This window comes from Caloenas nicobarica, chromosome 1 (assembly GCF_036013445.1).
Source record: "Caloenas nicobarica isolate bCalNic1 chromosome 1, bCalNic1.hap1, whole genome shotgun sequence".
NCBI classification, from domain to species: Eukaryota; Metazoa; Chordata; class Aves; order Columbiformes; family Columbidae; genus Caloenas; species Caloenas nicobarica.
Window position 1 is genome coordinate 7,138,687 of NC_088245.1, and position 27,312 is coordinate 7,165,998.

Below are 27,312 nucleotides of genomic sequence, written 5' to 3' on the forward strand. Positions count from 1 at the left end.
TACGGGCTGTCATGGCGCCCGGGGGTGGCTGTGGAGACCCAGGTCCCCCACCCGCGCACACGGCAGGGGGACACTGGGGACAGCCCCTCGGCGAAGCCACCGCGGGCAGCGCTTTGAGCGCGGAGACGCGTTTAAACCGCGCACCGCGGGGTTACGCGCCAGCCCAGCGAAGCCTCTCAGACCAGACCGAACCGGGAGGGAGGAGCACCGGCACTACGCCCTGCCCAGAGGGACAAAGGCGACCGTCCCGCCCGGGCGAGGCGGAGCTGTGGCGGCTGCCGCTCCCCGCACTGTCGCTTTAACCGCCCGCCGTGGGTGGTGGCCGGGCGCAGTGCGCATGAGTTCGGGGCCGGTGCGCGGCGGAGCCCGCGGCTGCTTGGAGTTGCCGCTTCTCCCACCTGCTGTCCTTCGTCCCGGCTCGTTCCCGCTCCTCGTCCCGCCCTTCGCCAGCCCGGACTGTTTCCCGCAGCCGGTGAGTGCAGCCTCCCCTCGCCCTGCGCGGGCTCTCGCTGAGGGACCTTCGCTTCCCGCCTGGTTCCCGCAGCCGTGAGGCGCTGAGCTCCCGCCGCTCCCCCTCAGCGGCCCCTTCGCGGGGAGGCCGCGGAGCGCCCCGCGCGTTCGTCAGCTCTTGGTATGAGTGGTTCAATGTTGGTCTTATTAGTCACTAACGGGTTTTTAATTATTTTTGTTTTTCCAGCCCCCTTACGCCGGTCCGTGTAGCTGCGCGGGTTCTCGTTCCGCTGTCAGTGAGAGGGAGGCTGGCGCAGCCCCAGGGGTGCTGGGTTTAGTTTGTGTACAGAGCAGGTGAGGAGAAAAACTGTGAACTAACCGCTTTCCCACAAATGTGAGGCTTAGTTTCCCAGTATTGAGCGGTGTTAAGGGTTATTTTCCTTTTTTTAAAAAAAATTTTTTTTTTCTTCTCGGATTTCTCTTTCTTCCCCATCGTATCCTGCCGAAAAACAATTTGTGTGTCATAACTGGCAACTTCAAAATAAAAAAAAAAAAAAAAGGAGGAAAAGGGAGTTAAATAAAGGTTTCATACCCATGCATTGTTAAACTTTCAATGTATGGCATTACTGACTAAGGGTGATGGGAAAGAGCTGCTTTATTCCTCTTCATTGTTGTCAGACTATCCGCAATGCAATTTTAGCATTGGCAAAAACTGTTGGCCGAAATATAGCAGATTGTAGCTTAAAATGCCCTTTATTTTCCCCCGCCCCCTACTCTGTGTCAGGTGCCTTTTCCATCTGGAGATGTGAAGCGTGAGGTGCCTGCTGCTTCTCAGAAACATAATCTGGGATAGTTTGGGGAAGGTTGAGTGTGTGTAAGAGAAACCACACCCTTCAAAACGCTCTCGGGAATTTCGGTAGTCCAGGATCTCAAGGGCATGTTTCCTGAATAGTTTTTGTTTTAGTCCGGTAGCTGAAAGTGGAGATCTGCTGCGCTTGGTCCTGGGCGTGGGTGTAACACGAGATGATTCCTGTGGTAACAACCGTGCAGATGAGACAGGAAAGAAATTTGGAGGAAATGTGGAACCTTTGCAAGGATTTTAAGCTATAACAAATATCAGAAATGTGAGCACCAATTATTTCCTTTCCCCTTCCTTTTATGAAGTGTACAGGAGAGACTTCTTTCCAAACCCTGAAGCATAAGTCTTAGTTTTAAAAGTGTTTGCAATTTCTGGCTTAGGCTAATAAAAAGGGCATTATTTTAAGATTCTTCTACAGATCCTTGACTAATGCAGCATTGCAGATGGAGTTCATTGTACAGGTACCACTATAAAGAATAACGATTATGCCTTTTCTCCTTCCTTTGCAGTAATTACTGCTGGGGGGGGGAGCTGATGTTTAAACAGTAAAAGGGGGGTGGGGGGGTGGGAAACTTAGGTCTCCAAGAAATGAAGATACTAATTATTTCTCAGAAATTGGATAGATTTTTCTAGCTGCATCTTTCTTATCAAGGGTTTGTTTGGGGTTTTACAATGGAGAGTGAATGAGTAAAATGAAGTTTTATGACTAGAAGTACAAGTAAGACCTGACATTGCAAAGGAACAGGGCGATTCGGTATTGCATTTCTATATTTTGTCAATAGTAAGACTTCTCCTCCTGTTGGTCGTAGCTGCTTTTTCTCTGCGTGCCTCTGAGAGAAATATTAACCAAGAATGTTGGCAGAGGGGCTTGCTGGTTGGATATAGTAACTGGAACAGCTTAACTCCTGAGCAGTTGACAAGTCTCAGGCTGACTGACCTTCTAAAATACTGGAGCATGAAAATAAATGAGTGTATGAATGTGGCTTTCAAAGCCAGCCAGCCAGGCTTTGTCAAACACTGTTACCAAGTCCTCCCTCCTTTTTTTAAATTAAAAAATAAAATAAAGGAATTTTAATTTCCCATGTAGCTAACTGCCTAAAGATAGCCATTTCAATTGGGTATGTATTGATTATCCCTGTACTGAGGAAAGTCCAGGGCAAGACTCTACTGCTCTGTTTTGCCAATGCTGTTTTCAGCTCTGTTTGCCTTGGGCAGGCAGACCTTTATGTACTTACACAGGAATGAAACATGCTTTAAATTAGCTGCTTTTTAAAGCAAACACCTCCGCTTCGTGCTTCAGATGTCTTCTGCCCTCCTCCCTGTACCAGCACAGCAGTCACAACAAGAAACATAGGAGAGCAACTTAAGAATCACCTGTGAGACTGTGACACAGACGTACCAGGGCTGAAAATTATCTTGCTGTCTTAAATACGTTGTAAAACAGGATTTGGTTCAGTAGTTACATAATGAAACCCTGAGCCCCAGTGATGCTACCTCTGCAACAAGACAGAAGTTGACTAATTACAGAGGAGTCTGTGCCTGGAATGGTTTGTGTACATTTGATGTTTCTAAAGTGTTGTCTGTCACAGATAGCACCACCCTGATGTTAACAGAGACTTAAAAAGAGTAACTCTAAAATAATTGGACACTTTTCTTGTTGAAATTTGCATAAGGACATTTGAAGTCAGAGGAGACCTCAGCCATTGCCTGGATGTGTTTGAAGCCCCATGTAATACTGGAATAGATGGCTCTGGGTATCATGTGTAGCTTCCCCACTGAGCAGATACTGGTCATCAAATCTCAACCACAGAGTACCAGTGAGATCCTTATCCTTATCCTTGGGTAAGGCCTTAATCTGAAGAAAAGTAACTACTTGTCACTGGCTGTAGTTTTAGTTGGGGCAGGGAAGGATTATGTTGCTGTAAATCTGCGAGAGATGAGAGCACTTCAGGGATCTTTTGGTTTAGTCCACAGTGTTATATACGAACCTTTGCCACTTGCCACTGCTTTAGGCAACAGGATTCAGCTGAAGGTGTTATGGAGTGAACTGGGAACTGAGTTTACTTGCAAGGAATAAGACAAAGATGCATGAGAATGTGCCTCACGGTTTTTTCCTGGATAAATTCTGTCTTGAGGGTGGACCGATGTGTTTAGCATCATTAAATCCTGCATCAGTATTTCATTGTCCGGGTTAAAAGAAGCAGCGTTTCCCTAACACTGCAGAGAGGTTTGAGATAGTGATGATCTAGGCTTTGGCAAAAGGTCTCGTCTTGTGTTGGCTTGGTTGTCTTCAGCAGCTAACAAAGTTTCTAAAACATGGGGTCTCAAAAAACTAAAACGGCTGTTCTTGGAAATCCAGAAAGACCATTTAAGAATGAAATACAGTATTGAACTCTTTTTCTGGTATCTCGAGGCTTAGATTAAGGTAGTCAAAGGTGTGACCTTAAGCATGATTTGGAGAATTCAGTCTAGTAATTGAATTATCACTTGGGTGATGAAAATGTTGGTTTGTGATTGTTTCCTTTCTGAGTGGCTGCTACATTTAATTGGAGATCCAGTTCAGCAAACCATTTAAGCGTGTGATGAAATATCCTAGTGAAGTCAGCTGGATTTAACTTTTACTGAATTGGTGCCTTGCCCGTCTAGTTCTTCTACAAACTTATGTACACAGGATTAATTATTTCACTGTTGGCAGCTCTCGCAAATTCTAGTGTGAGTTGTATGAATGACATTCAGTGTGTTTCTTGAGGCTCTACCTTCCAGATTTAGAGGACTGAGAGAATCTTTGTTTTTAGTTTTTAAAACTAACGGATTTTGTAGCTCTCCAGCCTGTAGAGGAAAGTTTGAATTGTCACGAATGCACCACAGAAACCAGAAAGTTTAAAACAAAATATTGCATCGCTTTCCCTTGAATTCTGTGGGTCTTGCGTGGTTGTAAAGACTCTAATTACTTTGATTGTAGCTGCGTCTCAGCCCAGGGCTGCTATGCTACTGTGAGGGTACCCTGAGTTCCCGCTTTGCTAAACATTGTTCAAACTTACTTGACGCCTGATCTGAAAATCTTGATCAGAATTGATATCCAAGGTAATGTCTATAAAAATGCTGTTGGCCTGGTTCTTGTTTAGAGGACCATACTGTCACACACCAGGGGGGGATGTATGTGTGTATTTTTTTTGTTCCTATTTTTTTAGTGGTCAGCATTTTTATTTGGCTGGCTGTACTATGGTGATAGTCCCTCTCTAAACAAGGGCAGGAACTTTTCCTGGTTACTGGATGTTAAATAGCCATGACTATTTTTGACAGACAGGATTTTTCACGGATAAGGAATATGCATCATAGTAAAATGCATTAGCGCATTATCATAGGCATCCACACTTTTGATATGGAGAAGAAAAGTCAGAATTCAGCTGTGTTGGCCAGTTTTGGTTTACCTTGATTCCTAAACATAAAGTGTTGCCAGTTGTTACTTCAGTTTTGTTTTGACTCTTTCTATAAGAACACCTTACAAATTTACTGTCTGATTCTGGGCTTTTTATGTGCTCAGAGCGATACCTCTTCAGCCGCCCCATGTGCTGCTGGAGTTTATCAATGTGCCCATGAGGTTTGTCCTTTGTAAGCGGTGCTGTCGCTTAGTCTATTCCTTTACCAGAAAGCTTAAATTATCCCTGTATATCACAAGAGTGGGACATGAGTTACAGAGTAAGCCCTTGAGCTTTAGGGGTATTTCATCTCCTGAAGGAGGCAAGAAGAATTCAGTTGCTGGTAGCTCTATTCATAAGGAGGAATATGTCCACCCTACTGGATCAGTTGTTTTTGAGGAGCCTGTAACAGCAGTGGCTCAGTGAAGACAGGTCAGGGGCCAGCTGGTTGTATTCAGCCGTGATCTTGTACAGCAGGTTCAAAGGTATGTTGCAGGACCGCTTAATACAAGGAAGAATTCATCAGGTTATTAGACACAAATACCTGGCCCGTTTTGGGAAGCCCTGGGTCTCCTGACCACAATGTGCAGGAATCTGAATGAATTCCTACTCTGTTTGTCTTTCACATACTCAACCCTCAGCATCTGCTGCTGTCAGAGGCTAATAAAGATACAGGTCTCTAGTTTGCCCTGTACCATCATTTTTATAAAACTTATCCCACAGTAATGCTTTGACCTCAGAGCACTTTCAGATGTATTTTCCAGATGCTTAACTTTCCAAACTCAAGCACCATCACGGAGTGCAAGACAACTGATGGTCTGTGCAGAGCTGAGTGTGCCTTGGTATGTTGTTGGTATGTCTATATAGAGCTGACAGATTAAACAAACCTTGTATTTCACTGGCCAGTTCTTCTGTTTCAGTTGTATCACTGAGAAATGGCTGTTTAAACACAGGCAAAGTGTGTGCGATGCTCAGAGTACAGTCTAGGCTTAGAAATGTAGCTTAAAAAATCTTGTATGCTAAGAGTGTTCTAGAAATTGCATGTATACTGAAGGGAGAAAGAGACTGATATTGTGCCCTTTTAAAAATGCATGATAACTTTCTAAAAATTGTTGACTCTACTTACCTTAAATATATCGTGCAGTAAGTGGGATGATGCTGTCTGCTGGCTTTTGGCTCCTGCCCTACGTAGTGGTTGACTTTTAGCTGCTAAATGTCATCCATTTTTGCAGGATTGATCTTTTTGCCTATTAAGCTAGTCTTCAAACAGGATTATTAATAAACAGGGTTTTTTTCCATCTCCTGCTACTACAGAAATAGTCACTTACAAATGTTAACATTGAACTACAGTGGAGAAGTAATCTTAGTCAGCAAAACTGTAAAAATACCCTTTTTAAAAGGACAGACTGCACCTTATCTTTGATGGCAATTCACTGCAGTCTCTCTGAATTATGTGCCTCTATCAAAGCAAAATCAAATCTTTGAAGGTAAAATTCAATGTTGACTTCAGAATATTTCAATTTCCTCCCACTACCCTCTGAGAAACATGCACAACCTGTGAATTGTATTGTTTTAAATACCTCATGAGGATAGCTCTAGTGTAACTGAGGAGTGATTGTTTCAGTCGATATAATCGCAGCTGCCCTAAGGTGCCTTTTTGGTTTAATATTTGGGCTCTTCTCTCCAAATAGTACTATTCCTGTCACAGTTCTGCACTCCTGTATCATGGTCTGATTTTTTTTTTTATTATATTAATTTCTAATGGTACAGGCACACATCACTTCAACCAACCAAAAAAAACCCCACTACAATGCATTGAATAGACCAAGCAACAAATCCTGTTGTGAGCAACTTTCATATTTAATGCATTTCTGAAGGTCAGGAGGAGCAGCCACCTGTGGTCCTGCTGTTCTTGCTCTCTCTGAGGATGGTGACCATGTTTTTGAACCCTTGCTCGTTACCTAGGCAATCCCACTGAAACAGAGAGTGGGGTCTCCTTGAAATTCAGTAGGTTCTTGGCTATTTCTATCTTAAATCCACAAAGTCTTTCACTTAAAAGAGGGGATGTAGAAAGGGTGACGGGACGTCTGTGTTAGCCATGGTTGGGAGGGGAATTTGTGAAGCGTGCTCTGTGTATTGCAGCAGTGTAACTGTGAAAATATGTGGGAGTTTTGCCCTTAAAGCATGAAAAACACAGCAAAAGGGAGAGGAAATAACGTATGTGAATGGGTTACGATCTTATTGACATGTACCCTTGAAGTGTTAAAGATAATATGAAAGATAGAAGGGAAAAAGACCTACTCCCCACCCCTTTTTTCAGGCTCACAGGCTATCACACCTGCTCCTGAGCTTCTCAGAAATGAGTAAAACCTCCCAAGCAGCCCCAGGTTACGACACAGATGCAGAACCGATGCCCTGATGCTGCTTGGATCTTGTGTGGGTGGCTCTTAACCAGGTGCAGTTGCTGCTTTTATTCGCTGTTCACATCTGTGCTTGAGCTCTGGTATGAGTAACAGGAGCTCCTGGGAGCAGTTATTTGTTGTTATTTAAGAACTTGTGGCTTTAATGTTTATTGCTACTGGATCTGGATGTTCCTGCTGTCCTGGGTGCAGAGACCCCACTATAAAGTGTAGACCTCATTATGTTAAGGTTTTGCTGTTGGAGAAAGCAGAGCGGTATTCTTAAATACTTTCTTCTCCTTCGAAGTTTTAGCCCATTAATTGGTTTCTTGATAACTTGGATTAATATCTTCATTTGGTTAAGTCTTTAATGTAGGTCTTGTGTATGATATCTGTTGTAATCTGGAGCCATGACCTCTTATAATGTCGTCTATCAAATGTTCACTGACAGTTTGGAGTATAACTCTAGAAATCTAGTACTCTGTTTCCCTGAAAATAAGACAGGGTCTTATATTAATTTTTGCTCCAAAAGATGAGTTAGGGCTTATTTTCAGGGGATGTCTTATTTTTCCATGAACAACGATCTACATTTATTCTTGAACAAAAAAAAAAAAATCAACATTTATTTAAATACAGTCATGTTCATCATCTTCTGGAGCATCATCATAACTCTCCAAACCCTGTCTGTCTTGCTGTATTCTATTGCCAACTAATTTTACTTTTTTACATGTATAGCTGCCTGGACACTATTTAAATTGACTTTTTAAATGAACTGTAACTAAGGCTTATTTTTGGGGTAGGGCTTATATTTTGAGCATCCTCAAAAATCCTGAAAAATCATGCTAGGGCTTATTTTTGGGATAGGTCTTATTTTTTGGAAAACACAGTAGTTGTCTATAATACATCACTGAAGGACCAAACAAACATGGCACGTCCAGTTTATACTGGGGACACCTGGATAAAAAATGATGCTGATGAGAAATAATACTCACCTTATGTTGGATGTCAGTAGGAGTGCTCACCTCTTGCTGGTCCTGCTTAGAAAAATATTCTTTTCCATCTAAACATGAACTTGAAAGTCATGATATGAAATCTGAAATCAGTGGGAGTTTTCTGTGAATTTTTTGAAGTTTTTCTCTGATAGTTTTGCCTTCTAAAAATTATATATATATATATATATTTGTGCGTGGGTTTGTGTGTAGCATTTCAGAGGAGTCAAGATTTTTCACTGATAATGTTGCCTTCTAAAAATTATATATATTTTCTTGTGTGTGTGCGTGGCTGTTCAGAGCCACAGAGTTTGTTGTAGATGGAGCTGCTGTTGCAGGAGATGTTCTAGACTGGGGCTGCTCTCTTCCAGTTTAGCTTTCCACAGCGAAGCGTGTTGGTTTGAGCCTGGGTATGTGGCAACCAGAGGTACAGCAGCTGCTGCTGGGCTCTTGTCTGCCTGTCTTGTGATTCTGAAAACCAGGATCAAGACCATGTTGCTACCTCTGTGGCATCATTTAAAACCACTATTCTGAGGATGGGTTGCATCTATTTATATATTTATTAATAGAAGAAAGGAAGAATGTTCTCTTTATGTATAAGTAAGGCTAAATCTGAATCGTTAGACCTAATGTTCGTTAGAAAGGCTATCGGATGCTTTTATTGTGGCAGTCCAGTGCTCTGTTCCTGTGGATTGTGCTTCCAAGACTTGCTGGACCGCAGCCTGTGCTGTGTGCGATCTGTCCCACGGGACACACACTGGTGCCACGGCACAGATGAGGGAGTGTTGGTACGTACCGCTGGTAATGTCATAGCCCTCTCTATCAGTGGGATGGAATTGTTGCTCAGTGTTGGCAGATGTTATCTCAGCGCCATGAAACACTAATCAGCTTACTGGGAGGCTCCGGTTTCTCAGCCCTGAGCCAACAGGGGTAGGGAGGCAGGAGAAGCAATCCAATTGAATTGGAAATGCAGACTTGACTTTGCTTCTCATGTCACCTCTCGAACTGTAATAAAGGGAGAAGCTCTTGGGAAGCGGGACCATCTCATTTCATGTGTACAGTGTCAGGGTAGTGGTGTCCAGTTCCCAGCTGGTTGCATTTTACGTAGTACCTCAGAACCAACTGTTTTTGAGGAATTTGTCACTCCTGCTTCCCCGTCACAGGCAGGGTGAATAGATGGACTGTTAAAGAACAAGGCAATTTCTTTTTGCAAAGGATGTTTTAACTTACTAGAGAAAAAAATGAGCTAGGTTCTACTTTTTTACCCACCCCTGGTTGTGCTGTTTGTACACAAGGGTGATTTTTATCTTTGTGATACTTTGAGAATGAAGGAAGAAATTCTGTCAGAGTGTTTTGGGAGATAATGGCAATTCAGAAAGGTACTGCAGAACGGAGCACTAGGGTGGCTTAAAAAAATGGGGGCTTATGCACCAGCGCTTACTGGAGCAAATGTCTGTTCCAGTAAGCATCTTCCAAATGTAGAAGTGCTGTTTCTTCATGGCTGAATGAAATAAAAGCTCTGTAAGCTTTAAAATTCAATTTCGCTATGGAACGAGATGGTGCAAAAATGGTGCTAAGTTTTGTTAATGGTTCTTTCACCAGAAGCAGTTGACATAGAGCAGCTCCAGTAACATAGGAGTTAAGTGCAGCAGCATTAGGAAATAAATTGGTTTCTGTTTCCCTCACATGATCTGATAAATAGAGTTCTTGTCTAAAAGCTAATAAAGGATGAAGATATTTGAACTGGGTCAGTTGGTATCTCAGCTTATGGGGTTTTATTACTGTTAAGTATGTGTCATACTGGGAAACAATCAATCTGAGGACAGGTAGGTATGCAGGGTCCATACTTGTAACTGTAAACATCTGGTTTGGAAACATACAACCTTGCTATGTTGCATTTTTAAAGTCACCATTTAGAATATGACAAATTTTTTTGAAAAGGTGCCCACAGGTGGCAGACGTGTTCTAGAGCATAAAGATACACCCTTTAGTAACTCGTGTGGGATTTTTTTTTTACTATTTTTTTTTCCATTGCTTTTCAAGTATTTTAAAAACCAAATTTAAATGTGACACGTTGTTCTCTGTTTTCAGAAATGAATAAAGTTAGCAGCCCTATGTAATACGCTGGTGACATTCTACACTGCATCGGGATCGATAAGTCAAGAGAGTGTGATGCCTAGAAATCTCCTCTTGGATTCTTCTGAAATGGCATCTGAAATATCTCTAAAGCATGCAGGTGGGAGCACGGAGATGGGTGACAGCGTGGAGAATCACAGCAGCCAAACTAAGTGCAGAAATCCTGCCTTGGTAAGTGTTTAATGAGCCTTATGCTTAACGATCCAAATTATATTAGTAGCTTTGTTCACATCACAGGAATATTTTTTCATTAAGCATTCTTTTTTTTTTTTTTTTGCCATATCTAGTGGTTGCTTGTGGTCTTGGCTGAAAGGCCAGAAATAACTACTCTGATTTGGTACAACAGCTTGTTTTTCTGGTCTGATTGTCCCCGAGAGGTTGGAGATTGCTCCTGTCTGGCCATTCTTCCCAGAGAACCAGGAACGGTGGTGAGGAGCACACATTATGCTGGTGCAACCCTTCATGTGGTGCACAGTTTGCAAATCCCTGCCCTTGCTTTCTTAAGTAGCTTGTGAAGGAACTTAAGGGTAGTGTTGGCTCTATATGCTGTTTCTTGCTTAAGCTCTTTGTTGACACTACTGAAGGTCTTCAGCTTATTCCACCTTCATATAATTAGGTGAGTAACAAATACGTCACCATAAACAAAGCTGTCTTCACATTAGTGAGGATGAGTGTGTGGCCATTTAAATAGTACGTGAGTAACTGAGGGAGTAGGATGCACTTCTGCATTTTTCCAATTAGCAGGATGATTCAGGCAATGAAGTCAACAGCACTGTTTGTACTGTGACAGGCTGAGCCTAGAAAGCAGGTACGGTTCCTTGCATTTTTTTTTTTATCATCACAACCATTTGAAAAGCATCCATTTTTAATTGAGCAGAGAGCTCTCTGGTAAACATGAGTTCCCTAAATGGGAATCTAAATCTCTGCCTTGCCTTAAACATGGAATTAGGCTTTCCATATCTTTCCCTCCGCCCTGGCTTCCTTGTAGTGAAGTAGTTTGTTGCTGTGAAAGAATAAGTGATGAAAATAAGTTGGCAAGTTGATACCTGTATTTATCTATACACCTCAGAAACACTCAGTGTTTTTTGTGCTGCTTTGTGAGCTTTTTGGCAACTGAGGTAATTCTAAAGATATTTCTTCTTGTTTGTTTCTAGTGAAAATACAACTCAGTTTATTATACTGCTGTATACCTAAGGCAGCTTGTGTTGCTAGTTAACACACAAAACAAGTATTACTGAATTTAGTCCCTTAACTATTTCTGATCTGCTCTAGAATGAAGTTCTGAAAGGTCAGGGTGGGAGAGGTCAAGAGAGTAGCCAAGTACACAGTTTGGACTCAGGTATTTAGAGTATGTTGCTATATGAAAACTGACTGGATCTTGGAGAATTACAGTGGGACTTGCACTTTGTTAAAGAATTACAAGTTAATTTTATGCAGAATTACAAGTTAATTTTATGCGTTACTCTGACTCCAGTTTTCCAGGTCATCAAACTAGTAGCCAACCATGTTTCCATGGGCTTTATTCTTAGCTGTGGTAGCAGGCGTGAGACTGATAATTTGAAAAAATCAGTGTTGAATAACAAGGCTATGTATAAATCAGTGTGTTTGTACAGTCTCATCCTGAGTCTGCTGTGTCAGAAAATGACATGAGTTCCCTTAGTCTAACTAGATCTTACCATGTGATGATCCGTATGATGATGCATCAGCTAGAATTGGAATCCCTTCCGACTCCGTAATGCTGTAATTTATAGATGGAGTAAAAGCTGGCTGCAGGTTTTGGCAGTTCCCATCAGACCTGTGCATCAGCAAAAGTTCCTGAAGCCTTTAGTTTGCTTGTTTGAGTTCGTGCCTGAAGAATGTGGAGCATGAAGCAACAAGTTCAATTCTGGTGCCACAGATCCCCTTCCATGACTGTTCTTCCAGCAGTACAGTAGGTGGCATGTCCCATAGGCTGACAAATAGCATGTGCGGAATAACGGGTTGGGGAACGTAAGCTCTTTTCAATAAATGCATGATTTAAGTTTCTGAGTTTTAATATGAAGGAAATTCTGGTGATTGTAATTGAGTAAATAGGACTCAAGTCTTTAGTGCTGCTCAGATCTTTCCTTTTTGTGATCTGATGTAAGAAAGCCAAATTGTTCTACTGCCTGATACCTTTTATCTGTTCAGGCTTTAGAAATCCTCTGGATAAAGTGCAGTATTCAAATATTTGCTTTTCTATATCCTTACCTGTGTATTAAAAGAGTGATCTTTACAGTCCAGTAAGCATCAGAGGATTAGGAAGAGGAAAAGCTAGTTGCTGGAACATGCTCCTAGAGACCTTAACTACTTGTTTCAGTAGTTTTGTTAAAAATATTCAGAAGATGCTGAACTTCTGATGGCCTAATGAGAGGGAGAGGAAAGAACTTAGTGTAGACAAGTAATTTCTTATTAGACTAATTCTGAGAAAGGAAGGGACAGATTTTTTTAGGCACACCAGACCTTCTTAGTTCTGAAACAGAAGCAACTACAGATTTACTTGGCTCTTCATTTGTCATTCTGGGTCTGTTCACCTAGAGGCACAACAAGGGAGGTCAGGGTTGACTTTGAGAGTTTTTTTTAAGGGCCTTGCAAAGGAAAAAAGCGTCGCAGTGTTTTTTATGACAGGCCTTGTACTGCTGCAGGTTTCTTCCTACTTGATTACAAAAAAAAAAAAGAGGCTCTTAAGCTGCTTGGTGTCAAACTGCATTAGTCACTAAATATAACCTTTGTGTTGCATCTGTGGAATTCAAACAAACCTGGGGATGTGATAATAGAGACAAACACTTGGACCAGCTTTAGCCCACGCTGACTGCGTAGGGCCGGTTTGCCTGTCAGCTGTTCTTGCACACCATGTCTGCGCTGGCACTGCTTGCTGTGGAACTCGTTGTCAGGTTAGGGATCAAGAGGAGATGGACGTGAATTGCCATGTGCCAAAAAGGTCTTAAAATCCTGTGTGTGATTCTCACCAGTCAGCTCTTGTCCAGTCAGTTGAATTTTGCCAGGTTTCTCAGCTGCTTCTTACCTACATGGTGGTGCTTTTAGTTAAGCTTTGTCAACTGCAGTCCTTAAAGGCTATATATATATTGTGGTTTTTTTTAATGGAAAGCAAGGTCCTGTCTTGATTGCAGTAGAATTATCCATATAAATGATAGATGTTCAGGTCTGTATTTGAGCTTCCAAACTTATCACAGCAGCTGAAGACAAGTACAAGAGCCTACGTTTACATGGGAGGAATGTTTGACTTGATATTTTCATCTCACACCATCACCTAAACCTGTTTCTTTCCCCCAACTTTTCTCTGTATCTTATCCTCATATATAAGAACTTTTATTATTTATTATTATATAAATTTGCATGTATATTCTTATTTCTTTTTAGTGAAGGTGGTTTTCTGGGTTCATGGAATCAGTCACACCGTCCAAGGCAGAGGGTAAAACAAGAGCTCTGCCTTCCAACAGTTCTGCCTTCCAAAACCATTCCTGAGTGACACTCCCTGATATGTGGTGTAAGAATTAACTCGCAGTGAAATACGGTTGCAGAAACTTAAGGACGCTTAATTCAGAGATAAAACTAGGTCTCGGCTTTTTTTTTTTTTTTTGAAGCAATTTGTCTTGTTCCATTGACCGAATACGCACAGACCGACTTAAGACCAATCCTTTTTCAGTGCTTCACTCTGGTAATTGTACTGTGTAACTATTCTCGGCTATGAGTAACTGCTTTAGTTTCTAGGTGTGAATAACATGCTAGGACAATATATCACCCATGAAAATCATGCCAGAAGGTGCTGGTTGTACCTTAAGTGAGCTGTGTCAGTGCCTTGGATCTGTTGATGCAACTTCAGTACTAAACCTTCTGTATCTGAACACATCTTGCTGAGTGACACATTTGAGGGATAGTGAGTTTGTGTTACTCTCAGTGGATTATGCTGTGGGTGGTTTTATTTTATTTTTGCCTTTGGTTCTGACAGATTTTCAGTTAATACCAGTTTATCACCACTCTTTTTGGGGCAGTGGTGACCCCCAGAATTCGACCAAGTGACTATTTCTTTTGGTCCCTCATCAAATGGCTTAAATTGGCAGATGGCCATGATTCTAAAAAGATGTCTTGCTTATTCTGTGTGTTATTTCTTCAGACTTCCTCTGGCTCTAACAAGACTTGATACCCAGTCACTGAAAATGATTTGTCACTACCAAACACCTTGTATGGTACAGGTGACATTCTGGACATTGGTTACAGAGACAAAGAGCAAGGATGTTATGAGTAGTCTGAGTTGGCTCAGTATTTTTTTTTTTCATGCACTCAGACATTTAACTTGGGGTTCGCCTGGTTATTTTGTAGTTAGGGTGTCTCTTGGAGTCTAAAAATTAGTTGCTGTGGCCTTTATCCTTTTTGGATCAGTACAGATGAATGCAACAGACTTCTTTTTTTAAGTGTATTGCATCTCTTTGCCTCAGCCTCTCTGAAGAGGTGCTGGCACAGTGTGGTTTTCAGAATTAGTGGAAAAGGATATATTGTGTGTCTCTTAGCCCACTGCCACCTTTTTTCTCACAATTTCAGTGTGCAGTGTCTTGTGATACTGAGCTGCACTTCAGGTACCTTCAAGGGAAAGTCCTAAGAAAGACTCCTTTCATAAAATTTTGGGCTTTTATTTCCACCCTTGATACTGATACTCTGGACACTTTACTGTACTACAGCATCTTTCACCATGTCCAAGTACTTTGCCAAATAACAATACCCTAAAAAATGAGAAGAATTTTTGTGACTGTTGCTTTCTATGGATACAGCTGTCTTTGGGCAGGTGGAAGCCATTCCTTAGAGGGTGTGGATAGAGCTGTGCGTGTGCTTCATCCACTTTAAACTGATTTAGGGTGACTTGGAAGCAGTATGCCATTGGGAAATAAAAGTCATTGTTGCTACCAGCAGGACAAGGAGTAGAGAGGACGAGGGGCTTGAGGTCTGGTTGCTTTGGATCACGAGTATAGAACTAAGGCAAAGAGCCCAACTCTAGCAAGGACTGACCTTGCTGTAAAATGTCCTGTGAGAATGCATAGGACACAAATTGCCTTCGGGATCTAAAAGCTGCATCATTTTGCTTCAAAGCAGGATCTGGTAAATAAAGGTTATTCCAGCCAGTCAGCAGCTTTTCTCTGTAACCCTCGCTGATAGACATTCCTGAACTTTCAAAGCCGTTTCTTTGTACTGCACTACTTTATTTTTCAAGGAATGCTTGGATTAGAGTTTGTGGAACGTGAAAGCCAATTTTAACTCGTCTTCAGTGCACATAGCAGTCAATGTTTTATATATAAAAATACATGCAGGGCTGTGTCTGCGTACCACCTGTTCTTCCCTGTTTTAAAACATAATGTGCTCCAGCCTTCCTGTGCAGATAAACTCTCAGCCTTCCTTGCTTTCTTCTGGACCTTGGCCAGCTCAGTCGCATCCTTTCCAAAGTACAGTGACTGAATCCGAACTCTGTGTTCCAAATGAGGATGTGCTGTTATTTCATCACCCTGGTTAATATATCATAGAATGACACTTGCATACCTGAACAGCACTCGCTTTCCTCTTTGCAGGATTTAAACTGACCTGCACATGTTTGTCTTGTATTGATGCTTAGCCGTTGTTCATCACCTTATATTTGTGTTCAACTGAATTCTGTCTTGAGCACTACCAGCACGCTTATACAATTCACAAAGGTTTTACTCTGGCCCACCTCATTCTTGCAGCAACATCTTCCAGCATAAGGGCATCAACAGATACTGAGTTAATTGTCTGCTGTCGTTAGTGAAGTATCAGATAACAGAGAAGTAGGGATAAATCTCTTCGGGACTTGTCTTGTTTCATTATTCAATTTATGATACGTTATGCTGCTTCTCAAATATACATCTCTCCCTCACCTCCCAGTTCTATACGTACCATGCAGTGACTTCGTCCAGGCATAGTTTCCATATTCATGTAATGAATATTCATGTACTAAAGCCTTCAAGGCTTATCACATCTCATGATTATGCCTGTTGGTCAAGCCAGTCACCCTCTTGTGAGAAATGAGATTGCTGCGAAATAATTAAATTTTGTAAAAACAGCTTTTAGTGGCTTTTGCTTGAAACGTCTCCCAGTTTTTCCTCAATCAGCCTAACTTTGATAACCAAAGAGATGTCTTTAGAAGTTAAGGAGATTTTTTTGCATTGGTTTAGCTTGCTTTCTTTAAAAGTAGGTTGGGAGTAATTTAATCAGTTTATGACTTCAGTTCATTTAGTTTATTTTTAAATACTTCTAGATCATTTGTTTCCTCACTTCTGACCTAATGATTATATGCTTTGCTGACTATTATGAAACACACAGGTACAATTATGTTAATAAACTGAAGAAAACAACTTTCAATATTACAGTCTTCTTCACCAAATGAAATGGTATTATCAAAACCATCAGTGGGTTGTAAAGGAAGTACTTTTTGACACAGCACACAATTAAACTATGGAGCTCATTGCCACAGAGTGCTGCGAGTGCCAGCTGTTTAAATGGGCTTAAATAATGAGATGAATTCTGCTAGAAAAGCTCATTAAGGATTATTAAGTACACAGATGCAGATGCAACTTGGAAGTCCTTAAGCCATGTATTGCTGGAAACTGGATGTTGGGAAGAAAAATATAAATCCATCCAATTTACAGCAATGCTCTTCCCCCCCAGCCCCGTTCTCCTGTCCTGTGCATTACAGGGTGTTGAAGGTCGGCTGCTGAGCTAAATGGACTTTTTGTCTGATCCTTTATGGTAGTTTTTGTTCTAATTCGCTTGCTTCCAACTTAAGTGACACACTGGTATGATCCATTCTGTTTCCTTTTCTGTAAATACAATCAAAAGGTACTTGCCTTTTTCTTCTGTGCTGCAGCTTTTGTACGTGTTCTGATACTGTTCCTGTGTGCTGGGCTTGCTTTAACCTGCTCCTTTCTTTTTACAACTAGAACAACCTGCCTCGTTATTAGCAGGCCGAGGCCTAAGTGGTGCTACATCGGTCTCTTTTCCTACAGATTAGAATATTTGCTCCTTTCATGTTTTTTTTGAGAAGCATCCAGTCACTTCTCTCCCAGGGTACTGTGCCTTTTAGTTCTTTGGTACTGTGAAGGGATTGATGATGTATCAATTGAATCCACTGTTCTCCTGGTATTTTGCTAATTGAAGCATAACTGTTTGACGTGGGTAGTACCATTTGGTTCTCGAGCAGTTTTCAGAAGAATTTTTTTAACCATTGCAGATGTCGTGGGATTTCCCATACTGTTCTGTTTCTGTTAAAGCTGGGCTGGTCTCAGGATTCTAGATCTGGATGTGATTTTAAGAATTTCTTCAGATGCACATGGAAAATTGCAGGCCTCTGATATTAAGTCACTGTTTTGGGCAGGTGGGAAAGGGATCTATTGATTCTGTTATTCTTTTCTGTTCCCTTTTTCCTTGTTCCTTTTTTTTTTTTCTTCTTTTACACCAAAGACTGTCATAAGTCTCTTTTTTTGGTGTAAGCAGGGAATGTTTGGCTGCACAGGGATCTAAAATATTAATGCCAGCTGAGCATACTCAGCTATTTCAGCTGTTCGCATCCCAAGTTTCTTCTGTCCGAGCGGTCTTTTTAATGTTCAGCTAAGGCACAATTTTCAAGTTTCAAATTCAGGCTGCCTTTTGACAGTAGCTTTAAAGTTGGTAGTGTTAGGTGTATGTGAGATTTAATTTTGGGAGGTGGGTTTGTGTATTAAGAGTAGGGAGTTGGTGGAAAGTACGAGGGGAATAATTTGTGTAGCTGAAAAGATTCTGCTTGGGCTCCTAAAAACCCAGATTCTTCAAGGAGAAAGGAGACCTGGAAAACCAACTCAGAAAGAATATGAACTGTTCTAGGACTTGGAACATGTGGGAAATGAACTAATTACAAATAGACTTGGTAACCTTAGTTAAATCTGGCACTAGTTGACTACAAGAACATTCCTCCCATCTTTCTGAAAGCTTTACTATAACGGGCATTTGATAATGCACCACTGTTCTCAGGCCAGCGGGTAAAGCAAGTCACTGCTCGCTTTACATCTCTGAGCTCCTTTAGTTTGACCAACTTGAGCAGGTTTATTTTCACAGTGCTTGTATGTCTAAAATGGGATTATTTCCTTGTCTCTCAAACTGAAACATGCCTTGCTTGAGGGAGTTTCTAGCCAGGCTGGATGCCTCACATCGCAGGACGGTCACCTGCCATAATGCTCCCTGTTCTTTAGAGATGCTGTTGTTTGTGGTTTTTTGGCGTTTGTTTTTTTTTTTTCCCTGAGGAAATGTGACTTGGTCATCTTAACAGAAAACTGCATGAGGAAAGAGACAGAGCTGGGTCTGTTCAGCCTGGAGAAGAGAAGCTCAGAGGGGATCTCATCAATGTTTATAAATATCTCAAGGGTGGGTGTCAAGAGGATGGACCAGACTCTTTTCAATGGTGTCCAACGATAGGATGAGGGGCAATGGGCACAGACTGAAGCACAGGAGGTTCTGTCTGAATATGAGGAGAAACTTCTTTCCTTTGAGGTGCCAGAGCCCTGGAACAGGCTGCCCAGAGAGGTTGTGGAGTCTCCTTCTCTGGAGACATTCAAACCCACCTGGACACATTCCTGTGTGATCTGCTCTGGTGAACCTGCTTTAGCAGGTGGGTTGGACTGGATGATCTCCAGAGGTCTCTTCCAACCCAACTATCCTGTGATTCTGTGAAAGTGCCAACTGAGGTTGGCTTTTCAAATTAGGTATGGCATTTACTACAAATGTATTTGCGAAGTGACAGTAGTCATTTTTTGATCCCTCACCTAAAGGGAAACTGCTCATTTCAGAGAGATCCATGAGGGATGGTAAGTCAGGCAGAGCTCTGCCGACCAGTCCCCCCCGCAAATCTTACCAGGCATGGACAAGTGCTTGGTCTTGCATCACAAAAACAGGTAAAAGGAAGGGCTTCTGAAAGTCTTTTGTTTCAGTTCACATGCTGTTCTGCTCAGCTCTTGATCAAATGCGTTACGCCCATGACAGAGCAGGTTGTTTTTAAATGAACAAAGTGTGGTGCACTCATTTCTGCACTGTACCACACTCTAGATCTGCCGCCACCATGAACCTCTTAAACACAACCCCTTTTTTCCCCCTGCCTGCAGATGTCTGGCTCCTGCAATGAGCTCACAAGCAACAAAAGCTTCCTGGAGTCCTGTTCAGCTCCAGCCAGGACCTAGCCAACAAGGGCTCCTTTCCTGTCATTCTCTCGCCTACCAGACATAGCAGCTGTATGAGTATTTGGGTGGGGAAGGAAGGAGATTGCAACATCCATTAAGAAAAATTTAAAAAAGGCTTGTCTGTCTCTCACTTTTCAAGTGCAGCTGTAAAACTTTCCTTGGCCTTTGAAAAGTGAACTCTGCCATGTGGTGGGTGCTGTGGGATACGTCAGCCTTTGGAGTCAGCGCTTTAAATAGGCAAGTGCAAATGGCAGCCAAACTTAAGCTTTTGTAGCAGTTTTGCTGCAGGCTGGAGTAAGTTATTCTGACAGCGCACCGTGGATGGAAAGACAACCAAATTACAGGTACCCACACCTCTGCAAGAGTCTCACACTGTGTTCACCCTGATGACAATAAATTAGAATCTCTAAAAATGTAGTTGTAAAACAAACCTCTTGTTGAAACCAACTCTTTGTTTCCCTGCAAGATGTCAGTCTTCTGTTTTAGCAGAAAACTGTGCCAGCTGTGGCTGCAGACTGCTGCGTTCACATGGTTGCAGCCACAGATAAATGATCCCGTCCTGAAGTGTCTGAGCTGAGAAGGGCTGAAAGGCTGCGTGTCTGTCTTAAGTATTTTGTTCATTTATTTACAGGAAAAACCTTCTACTGGCCACTCTGGAGAAGGCAACTAAGAGCCCTAAAGCATTTATTTTCTCATCTGTAGTGCTTTGAGTGCTTAGAGACTAACTGCCACCTGGTACAATGCAGCACTTAATAGTTCTTAATCTACAGGCATTACTTTTCTACAGAGGTACATTGTTCTGACTTTTAATGCCAGGGATGGGGATAAAAGCTTTATTTGCACAGGGAGCTGAGTTAACAGGTAGAGCTGCACACAGGTTTTTCTATCCTAGTCTAATGTAAGATGATCTGAACAGGCATGGTGGGTTTGAAGAGAGTTGTGCTGCCCTAGCAAGAACATGTCTACCTCCTGGATATTTGCACTGTACCTTTATGTATTTACCTACATTCCCCCAATCCACCATTGAGAAGTAGCTTTGTTACCTGCATGCACAAGCAGATGTCCTTGGAGAAGTGAAAAACAGAGAAAAGAAAGGAAACTGTCTTGTATTGCTTTGCTCAGGCCTTCACATTAAGTTACTGATGGCAAAATTTCCAGTATATGCACGGTGGGAAAGAAATCCAATCCAGAAGAGGGAAAACGTCACTTACTTTTCAACAATACTTTGTTACATTCCAGAACTTACACAGCTCTCTCGGGAAGTGCCTTTCCTGTATCCATTGTCTTAATGCAGTGCCTTTCCTAATCATTCTTTGTCATCTCCAAGCTTCTGGAAAAGTGAGTGTTTCCCAGGGTGTAGGTGGAGGGAACAGAGTTTGCGCATCGCTGCCTCGCTTCTCATAGGGATATTGTGTTCATCAAGAGCAGTGACTCATAGAAAATGGAGACTGGGTAATCCAAGCGATTATTTATCACTTCTGTGGTCTACAGGATTATTTCCTGCTGGAGAAAATAGCCCAAGGCACTTTACTGCTAAGAAACACATCTTCATACTTGTCTTAAATTTTTCCTTTCTGTAACTCCAAGGTAAAAAATATTCAGAAACCCTCTCCCTCCTTATCATTACATCTTTGTAATCTACCACATAACTCTGGATAACTCGGAAATTGCAGTGGTAGAGCCAGATTTCGGCTTCAGCTCTGCCTCTAGAAGCCAAGTCTCACTTTTGTCTGGAGCTTAAAGGGAATCGACCCATTTGTTGGACTGTTCTGAATGCACCCATTGCCTCCCATGCTGTTCCCCTGAACCCAACACAGAAATTGAAACAGCTTATTCCAGTGTGGAGCCTTGTAAAGGCACAGGTGTGGAGGTTGTTTTGCTGTTTATTTTTATTTTAGTCCACTTGTATAATTTTTTTTTTTTAGCAATGTATTCTGTCCAACTCAAATGGACACTTGTCTGCTGAACTAAAGTTGGGTGCTTATAAGGATGAAATACTAGTTGCTGTTCTTCAGTCAAAACTGATATACTGTAAACTCCTGGCTTTTCTTTTTATTTTTATTTCTATTTTCTTCCTGTTTCATTTTAGTGGCTGAACGCCTCTCTGGGAAGGGGTGAAACAGCAAGCAGGAGATGCTTCTGATGTGACTGCTGCTTGTTTTATCCTGCCTTTGGAAAGTGGTGCTGTGTCTGGTATCACTGTACTTACCTGTACCCACCTGTGGGGTGTAAATCTTTCTGATATTTTTCTTTTTTTTTTTTTTTCCCCCCGTAGGATGATGAGAGTCTGAAACACTTAACTCACGAAGAGCAGGATGTTCTCATGTTCTTTGAGGAAACCATCGATGCCTTAGAAGATGACTTGGAGGAGCCAGTCCTACGTGACAGTGGCATCCACTGTCAGTCTCCAAGGTCAACAGAAGAAAATGTGTCCAGTCACTCAGAGACTGAAGATATCATCGACTTGGTGCAGTCAACACCTGAGAGCAGCGACCACGAAGGGCCTCCCAGCAGAGACGCAGAACCAGGTAATAGGATTTCCTGAAAGTGTGGGTTTCCCTTTGGCCCTGACATACTCCAGTTCTCAACAGAAACAGCTAAAGACATTCTCTACCTTCCTTACTCCTCAAGATGAATCTGTTACACATTAGGAGCTCTAAGGGCTGTGATTTTTGACTTGGGATTTTTTAACTAACTTTTTCTTTTTCCTTGTGGAAGTCACGCATATGGTGGTTGTTGAACTGCTATCTCAGTTCCCTACCTGGTGACTGAGCTGTAACAGAATGGAGCGTTATGCAGAGTCATCACAGCAAGGCAGAGCAGTGCTCAGCAATGCGTTCATGCTCTACTTCTTCATAAGACCTCTTAAGACTTTATATGAGAGTTTTAAGATAGCAGATTGTTTGTAGTGTAACTTTGCGTGGGACTGAAAGGGACATGGTTCAGATTGGATATTAAGAAGCATTTCTTCCCGGAAAGGGTTGTCAGGCATTGGAACAGGCTGCCCAGGGCAGTGGTGGAGTCACCATCCCTGGAGGTGTTTGAAAGACACATAGATGAGGTTCTTAGGGACCTGGTTTAGTGCCAGAGTTAGGTTATGGTTGGACTCAATCTTAAGGGTCTTTTCCAACCAAAATGATTCTCTGATCAATAGGTTTGTGACAAGATAGTACATGGTGTGTTTTCTTTACCATGTAGAGTTTGTTGTCTCCATTTTTGGAGAATGGATTTATCAGCTGGTATATTCAGTGGGATGTAATGTGTCCTCTCCTGGCCATTATAATAAAAAAATAAGAATTGCAAAACTCTTACAGAAGAAGCAGCCATTGCTACACAGTAAAGCTAACACGCAGATTGTGAATGAATGGCAGAAAGAGGGCTTCTAGTGAATACGTTGTAAATACGGTGAAAGACGCCATTTCTCGGAGTTCAGTTGTATTTTCTTCCAGCAATGTGGGCTGAGTTTGAGTTAGGAAAGTTGGGGAGGGAGAAAGGACTGATGCTGGCTAATCCTAGGTGAAAGAAAGCCTTGGAATCTGCTCTTTGTGAAGTCTTAATAACAGTATTGCTGCTTTGTCTTTTAAGTGTCGGATGCTACCCAGAGAACTGAGAGCCCCGAGCCAGCTGTACCTGCCGACCTTCCTCCACATCCCCCTGTACCACCACCAGCCATGTCCGAGACGCTTCCTTTTCCTCCTCCGCCCCCTCCTCCAGTTCAGCATCCGAAATTGCTCCGTTCTATCCCCACCCCGCTCATCGTGGCCCAGAAGATGACGGAGAGCAGGGTGCGCTTCCCTGGTGCCCTCAAGGAAGGGAATTCGGACAGGAAGAAAACACCTGTGGCCAACGGTGATTATTTTGTGGCTCCGAAACACCCTCCCGCACCTGCACCCAAACTGCACCGGTTCCCCAGCAACATCAACATAACAAATGTCAGTGGCAAAGAATTCAATGAAACTATTTCAAAAGCAGCAGTTAACGTCCAGGAGCGCAGAGCTCAGGTGCTGGCCAACATCAACGGGGGAGCTTTTCTGGCACCTGAACTGGAGGAGAAGCTGCAGAAAAATGATTTCTTGTCACGTAACAGAAGTTCTTCCTTAAGGGATCTTTCCTCTGAGCAAACACGGTACGAGGCCCTGACAAAACTTGGCCTAGTTAAGGGAAAGCCAGCACAGGACCAAGTGGACCATGCCCCAGGCGCTCAGCAGCTGGGTCTGCAACCCAAACAGGCGGATGCTGTTCCCAATGGATATCAGAACATCCACGAGATTTTAAAAAGTGAGCCCAGCCCTTTCCTTCCCACCGGCAAAACTGTTACAATCAAACCAGAGGTAGCTCTTGCTGCTAACAAGGTCAGCAGCACCCAGCAGAATGCGGCGAAAACTTCTAATGACTGTAAACAAGCTGGTCTAAACCTGGACATGAGGAGGAGATCGGGTTCACTGCCCAGACCTTCTGGATTCCGATCCCAAGGGATAACGGTCAAGTTTTCTGGCCGCGGCTCAACAGAAGAAGCTCGGAGAGAGGCGCTTCGGAAGCTGGGACTGCTGAAAGAGACTGCGTGATTTGGATGGGGATGTTTTGGGAATGGGGGGAGGTCACGGCATGGCTTTGTGCTCCAATAATCCCAACAGGAATGGGATTAAATAGGTTGGAAGATGAAAGGGAAAGTTTTCTGCTTCAGGGAAGCTCAGGCGGTACTGGGTGCTGTGGAATGAGTGCTGCTGTCTGGCCCAGGACTGGCACCGCGCACAGTCACACACACAGTGGGGTTTGGCTCTCCCTCCTACAGACGTACTCATCTGTTGCTCTTTGTGACCAAGAGGAGTTTTATTTAAGTAATGCTGAACTGTAGCAGACAGCATCTCGTTAATGAAGTGAATAGTGCAGTATTGTTGTACATAGCAAACTGAATGGTGAACCTTCCTTTTGCTCTGAAGCCAAAAACGAGCGCTCTGTTTGTCTTGCTCACGTATGTATCTGTTTGTGAGAGCTCGCGATAATGTCAAAACTGAAATTTCTGACCAGCGTGATGCACTTCTGTGACTTTTCATCTGTGTTATCCGGCTTGGCTTTGTTCCCTACCAGCGGTGGAGTATCCTGCTCCCCTGCTCTGTCCTCACTCGACTCAAGACCCCACGGAGGGTGGTTTCTGTTCCGACCTTCTCCTCGACAGAGCGGCCCAGGCTTTGGGGGGGCCACCGCATCGCTCTGCTGCTTCACTGCAAGTCTTGCCTTTTCTTCCCAGCCACCTGCTTCTTGGTCACGCTCCAGCAACGATGTGTCCGGTGAGAGGCACCAGAGAAGCCTCAAGGACACGCACCGCGCACCGGTTCTCGCACTGACAGCCAAAGAGTCTCCTCGACAATCTGTGACCCCAACTGTTCCAACGATCATACAGCAGAGAAGCCATAGGAACAAGTTAAGTTTGTACCAAATGTAAGAACCTTATGTCAAAAGTCTTATCTTTTATGTTAGGGTTCCTATGAAGAAACTGTTACTTTTTGAACCGTAACTGTACTACACTGAGTAATTTTAAGTTCTGTTACTTCTAAAAACTGTCATTGGATCTTCCTGTAGTTTGACAGCTCTAAATCGTCTGTTCACAGCCTTATTTGATTCTGCCCTGCCAATGCATAACACAAGTTACAGCCAAAATTCTTGTAGGCTAAGTGGAGTTACAGGAGAGCACTGTATGCAAGAGCACACTGCTCCGGAATGCTCTGGGTTCGCGTATTTTGCCTTTGTTCAACGGACGTGCTTTTAAAGATGGCCCCAAAATACATTTGTGTGTTGGTATGACTTTTTTTTTTATATGGCAAAGCTGCTCTTCTACATTAAAATTTCCATTTTTGTATACCTGAAAATACCCAGAAAAGCCATTTTAAAATCAAATGCCAAATGCCAGTCCCTCTAGATTTCTCACTGTTATTCCTGCACGTTTAAGAGTTCTCTATGTTTTGGTTTGGTTTTTTTCTAAAGGGAAAAACTCACTTATTCTCTGCACTTTCTAAAGCCTCAAGCAACCCTCTCTTTTTCCTGAGAGCTGAGTAATAAGCCTTGGAGAAGAGGAGGGGAGGGGCTACAATAGAAACTAACACACCCTTCAGCTCCGAGCTCTGACATAACTGTGATAAACAAGTTTGTCCTTCTTGTGATAAAGTATTTCAAACTTGCTGAGCTGTACTTGGAAATGAAGCTGTCGCGAAGGAGAAATCTTTGCGTCATTGTCAAACTGCCTCATAAGCTACAGGCTTTTCTGTTTTGTTTTTAATTATCTGCTTGCTGCTTGAATTTTTAATTGTATTGTTATGGTATCTGTCTGGTTCTGTTATGTAGTTTTTCTTTTCAGCCTTTTCACTGGGTAAGTGATCGTGTTGCTCACTGTGACAGCTATACTATACATAAGCAATCAGTAATTAAAATACGTGGCACTTGGACATGCATAATCAAACAGGAGAAGTGCTGCTGAAACAAAAACGGCTGCTTGATGCTGCAAGTAAAGCACATGCTTATTTACCTGGGCTCTGAGTCTAGTCCTAAATTGGAGAGACAAGGAAACACAGAAAATTTATCCAAACACCTGCACTGGTGCAGCCCGGAGTGGAGTCCTGCATGTGGGGGATGCATCATAATTTATTGGCGTAAACTGCTAAGTAAATTTAAATGTTTCATGACCTTTTGTGCTTTTAAGTCCTGTTAAGGCAAATTCTTCATGATGAATGTGAAGAACGTGTGAAGCAATCTTCACATCTAATCGTTTCTTGCCAGCTCTTCTTTTGAGTTGTTTACAGCTGAGGGTCCATGCTAAGCAAACGGGAAAAAAAAGACAACCCTGACACTATTCAATAACTCTGTAACATAACCCTAGTATAAAAAAAAAAAACAAAAAACAACCAACTAGATGTATAATATCTAAAGTATAAAGTTGCAGTATGCTGAAGTAGCTGGATCATGTTCTTTCATCCTTTGTGCAGGGCTGTGTCCTCAACCGGTGGGAAGTGAGAGTTAAATCTTCATTAGATAAACCAGTTTCTGCCCAGGGAGGACTTGGAACGAGGTATTCATTGTGGCCCTTCATTAGAGCAAATATCCTGCTGGTAAATCCTTCTCTGTGCCTAAAACTGTAGTAAGTAAAGCCATGTAGTACATGAAGTTAAGAGTCTAGCTGCTAATAACCTGTATATAAATTTAGCTCTATTTTTTTGTATCTTGTTCTGTGTGTATATGTTGCTGTGATTTTAATTTTTTTCCCCCTTGTGTTAGAGGTAACTGTCTTGCACAAATCTGATAAATCATCTATTAAACTGGGATAAAACCAAGGAAACCATGGCTGATGGGAGGTGGAATTTTGTTCTTTGTCACCCAGTAGCGTGCATTTTCCTTGGAGGATGGAGTTGCCTTTTTTAATGGCTAATATTGGTTTAATAACTTCTCTTTTTGCAACTGTGGATGTGTGTGTGAGACAGAGATCAATTGTTCATCCTGAACAGTGTTTAGAATAGGCGAAAGCTCCCCTCTCCCACTCTGCTGCAATATTAATTAATTGCCAAGAGGAATATTGTATACAGGAAAGAATAGTAACTCATGTTTGTGTTTCTAGAGCTGCCTTTATGGGTGTTGCCATAAGTTGAGTGTGAGGAAGATGTGCCAGGGGAGGTTCAGGTTGGACATGAGGAAAAGGTTCTTCCCCCAGAGGGTGCTGGACACTGGAACAGGCTCCCCAGGGAGGTGTCACGGCCCCAACCTGACAGTGTTCAAGAAGAGACTGGACAACACCCTCAGACACACGGTGTGAACTGTGGGGTTGTCCTG

General features: G+C 42.5%; 2 protein-coding genes across 2 annotated transcripts in view; one reads left to right on the forward strand and one right to left on the reverse strand.

The window, feature by feature from the left end:
- NUDT5 (nudix hydrolase 5) overlaps window positions 1–27,312 on the reverse strand; it is a 254,472-nt gene that overhangs the window by 87,545 nt on the left and 139,615 nt on the right. The gene's annotated exons all lie outside the window — the stretch shown is intronic.
- PROSER2 (proline and serine rich 2) lies at window positions 345–26,802 on the forward strand. The gene is made up of 4 exons (XM_065643190.1): window positions 345–472; window positions 10,208–10,423; window positions 21,773–22,025; window positions 23,083–26,802. Exons 2-4 carry the CDS (start codon window positions 10,289–10,291, stop codon window positions 24,060–24,062), a joined length of 1,368 nt encoding a protein of 455 aa, XP_065499262.1. The 5' UTR covers window positions 345–472; window positions 10,208–10,288; the 3' UTR covers window positions 24,063–26,802.

Coding starts and splice junctions, on each gene's coding strand:
- PROSER2 (XM_065643190.1), top strand. CDS start 10,289: ATGCCTAGAAATCTCCTCTTGGATTCTTCTGAAATGGCATCTGAAATA. Junction 10,424..21,772: donor AGTGCAGAAATCCTGCCTTG/GTAAGTGTTTAA, acceptor TTCCCCCCGTAG/GATGATGAGAGTCTGAAACA. Junction 22,026..23,082: donor CAGCAGAGACGCAGAACCAG/GTAATAGGATTT, acceptor TTGTCTTTTAAG/TGTCGGATGCTACCCAGAGA.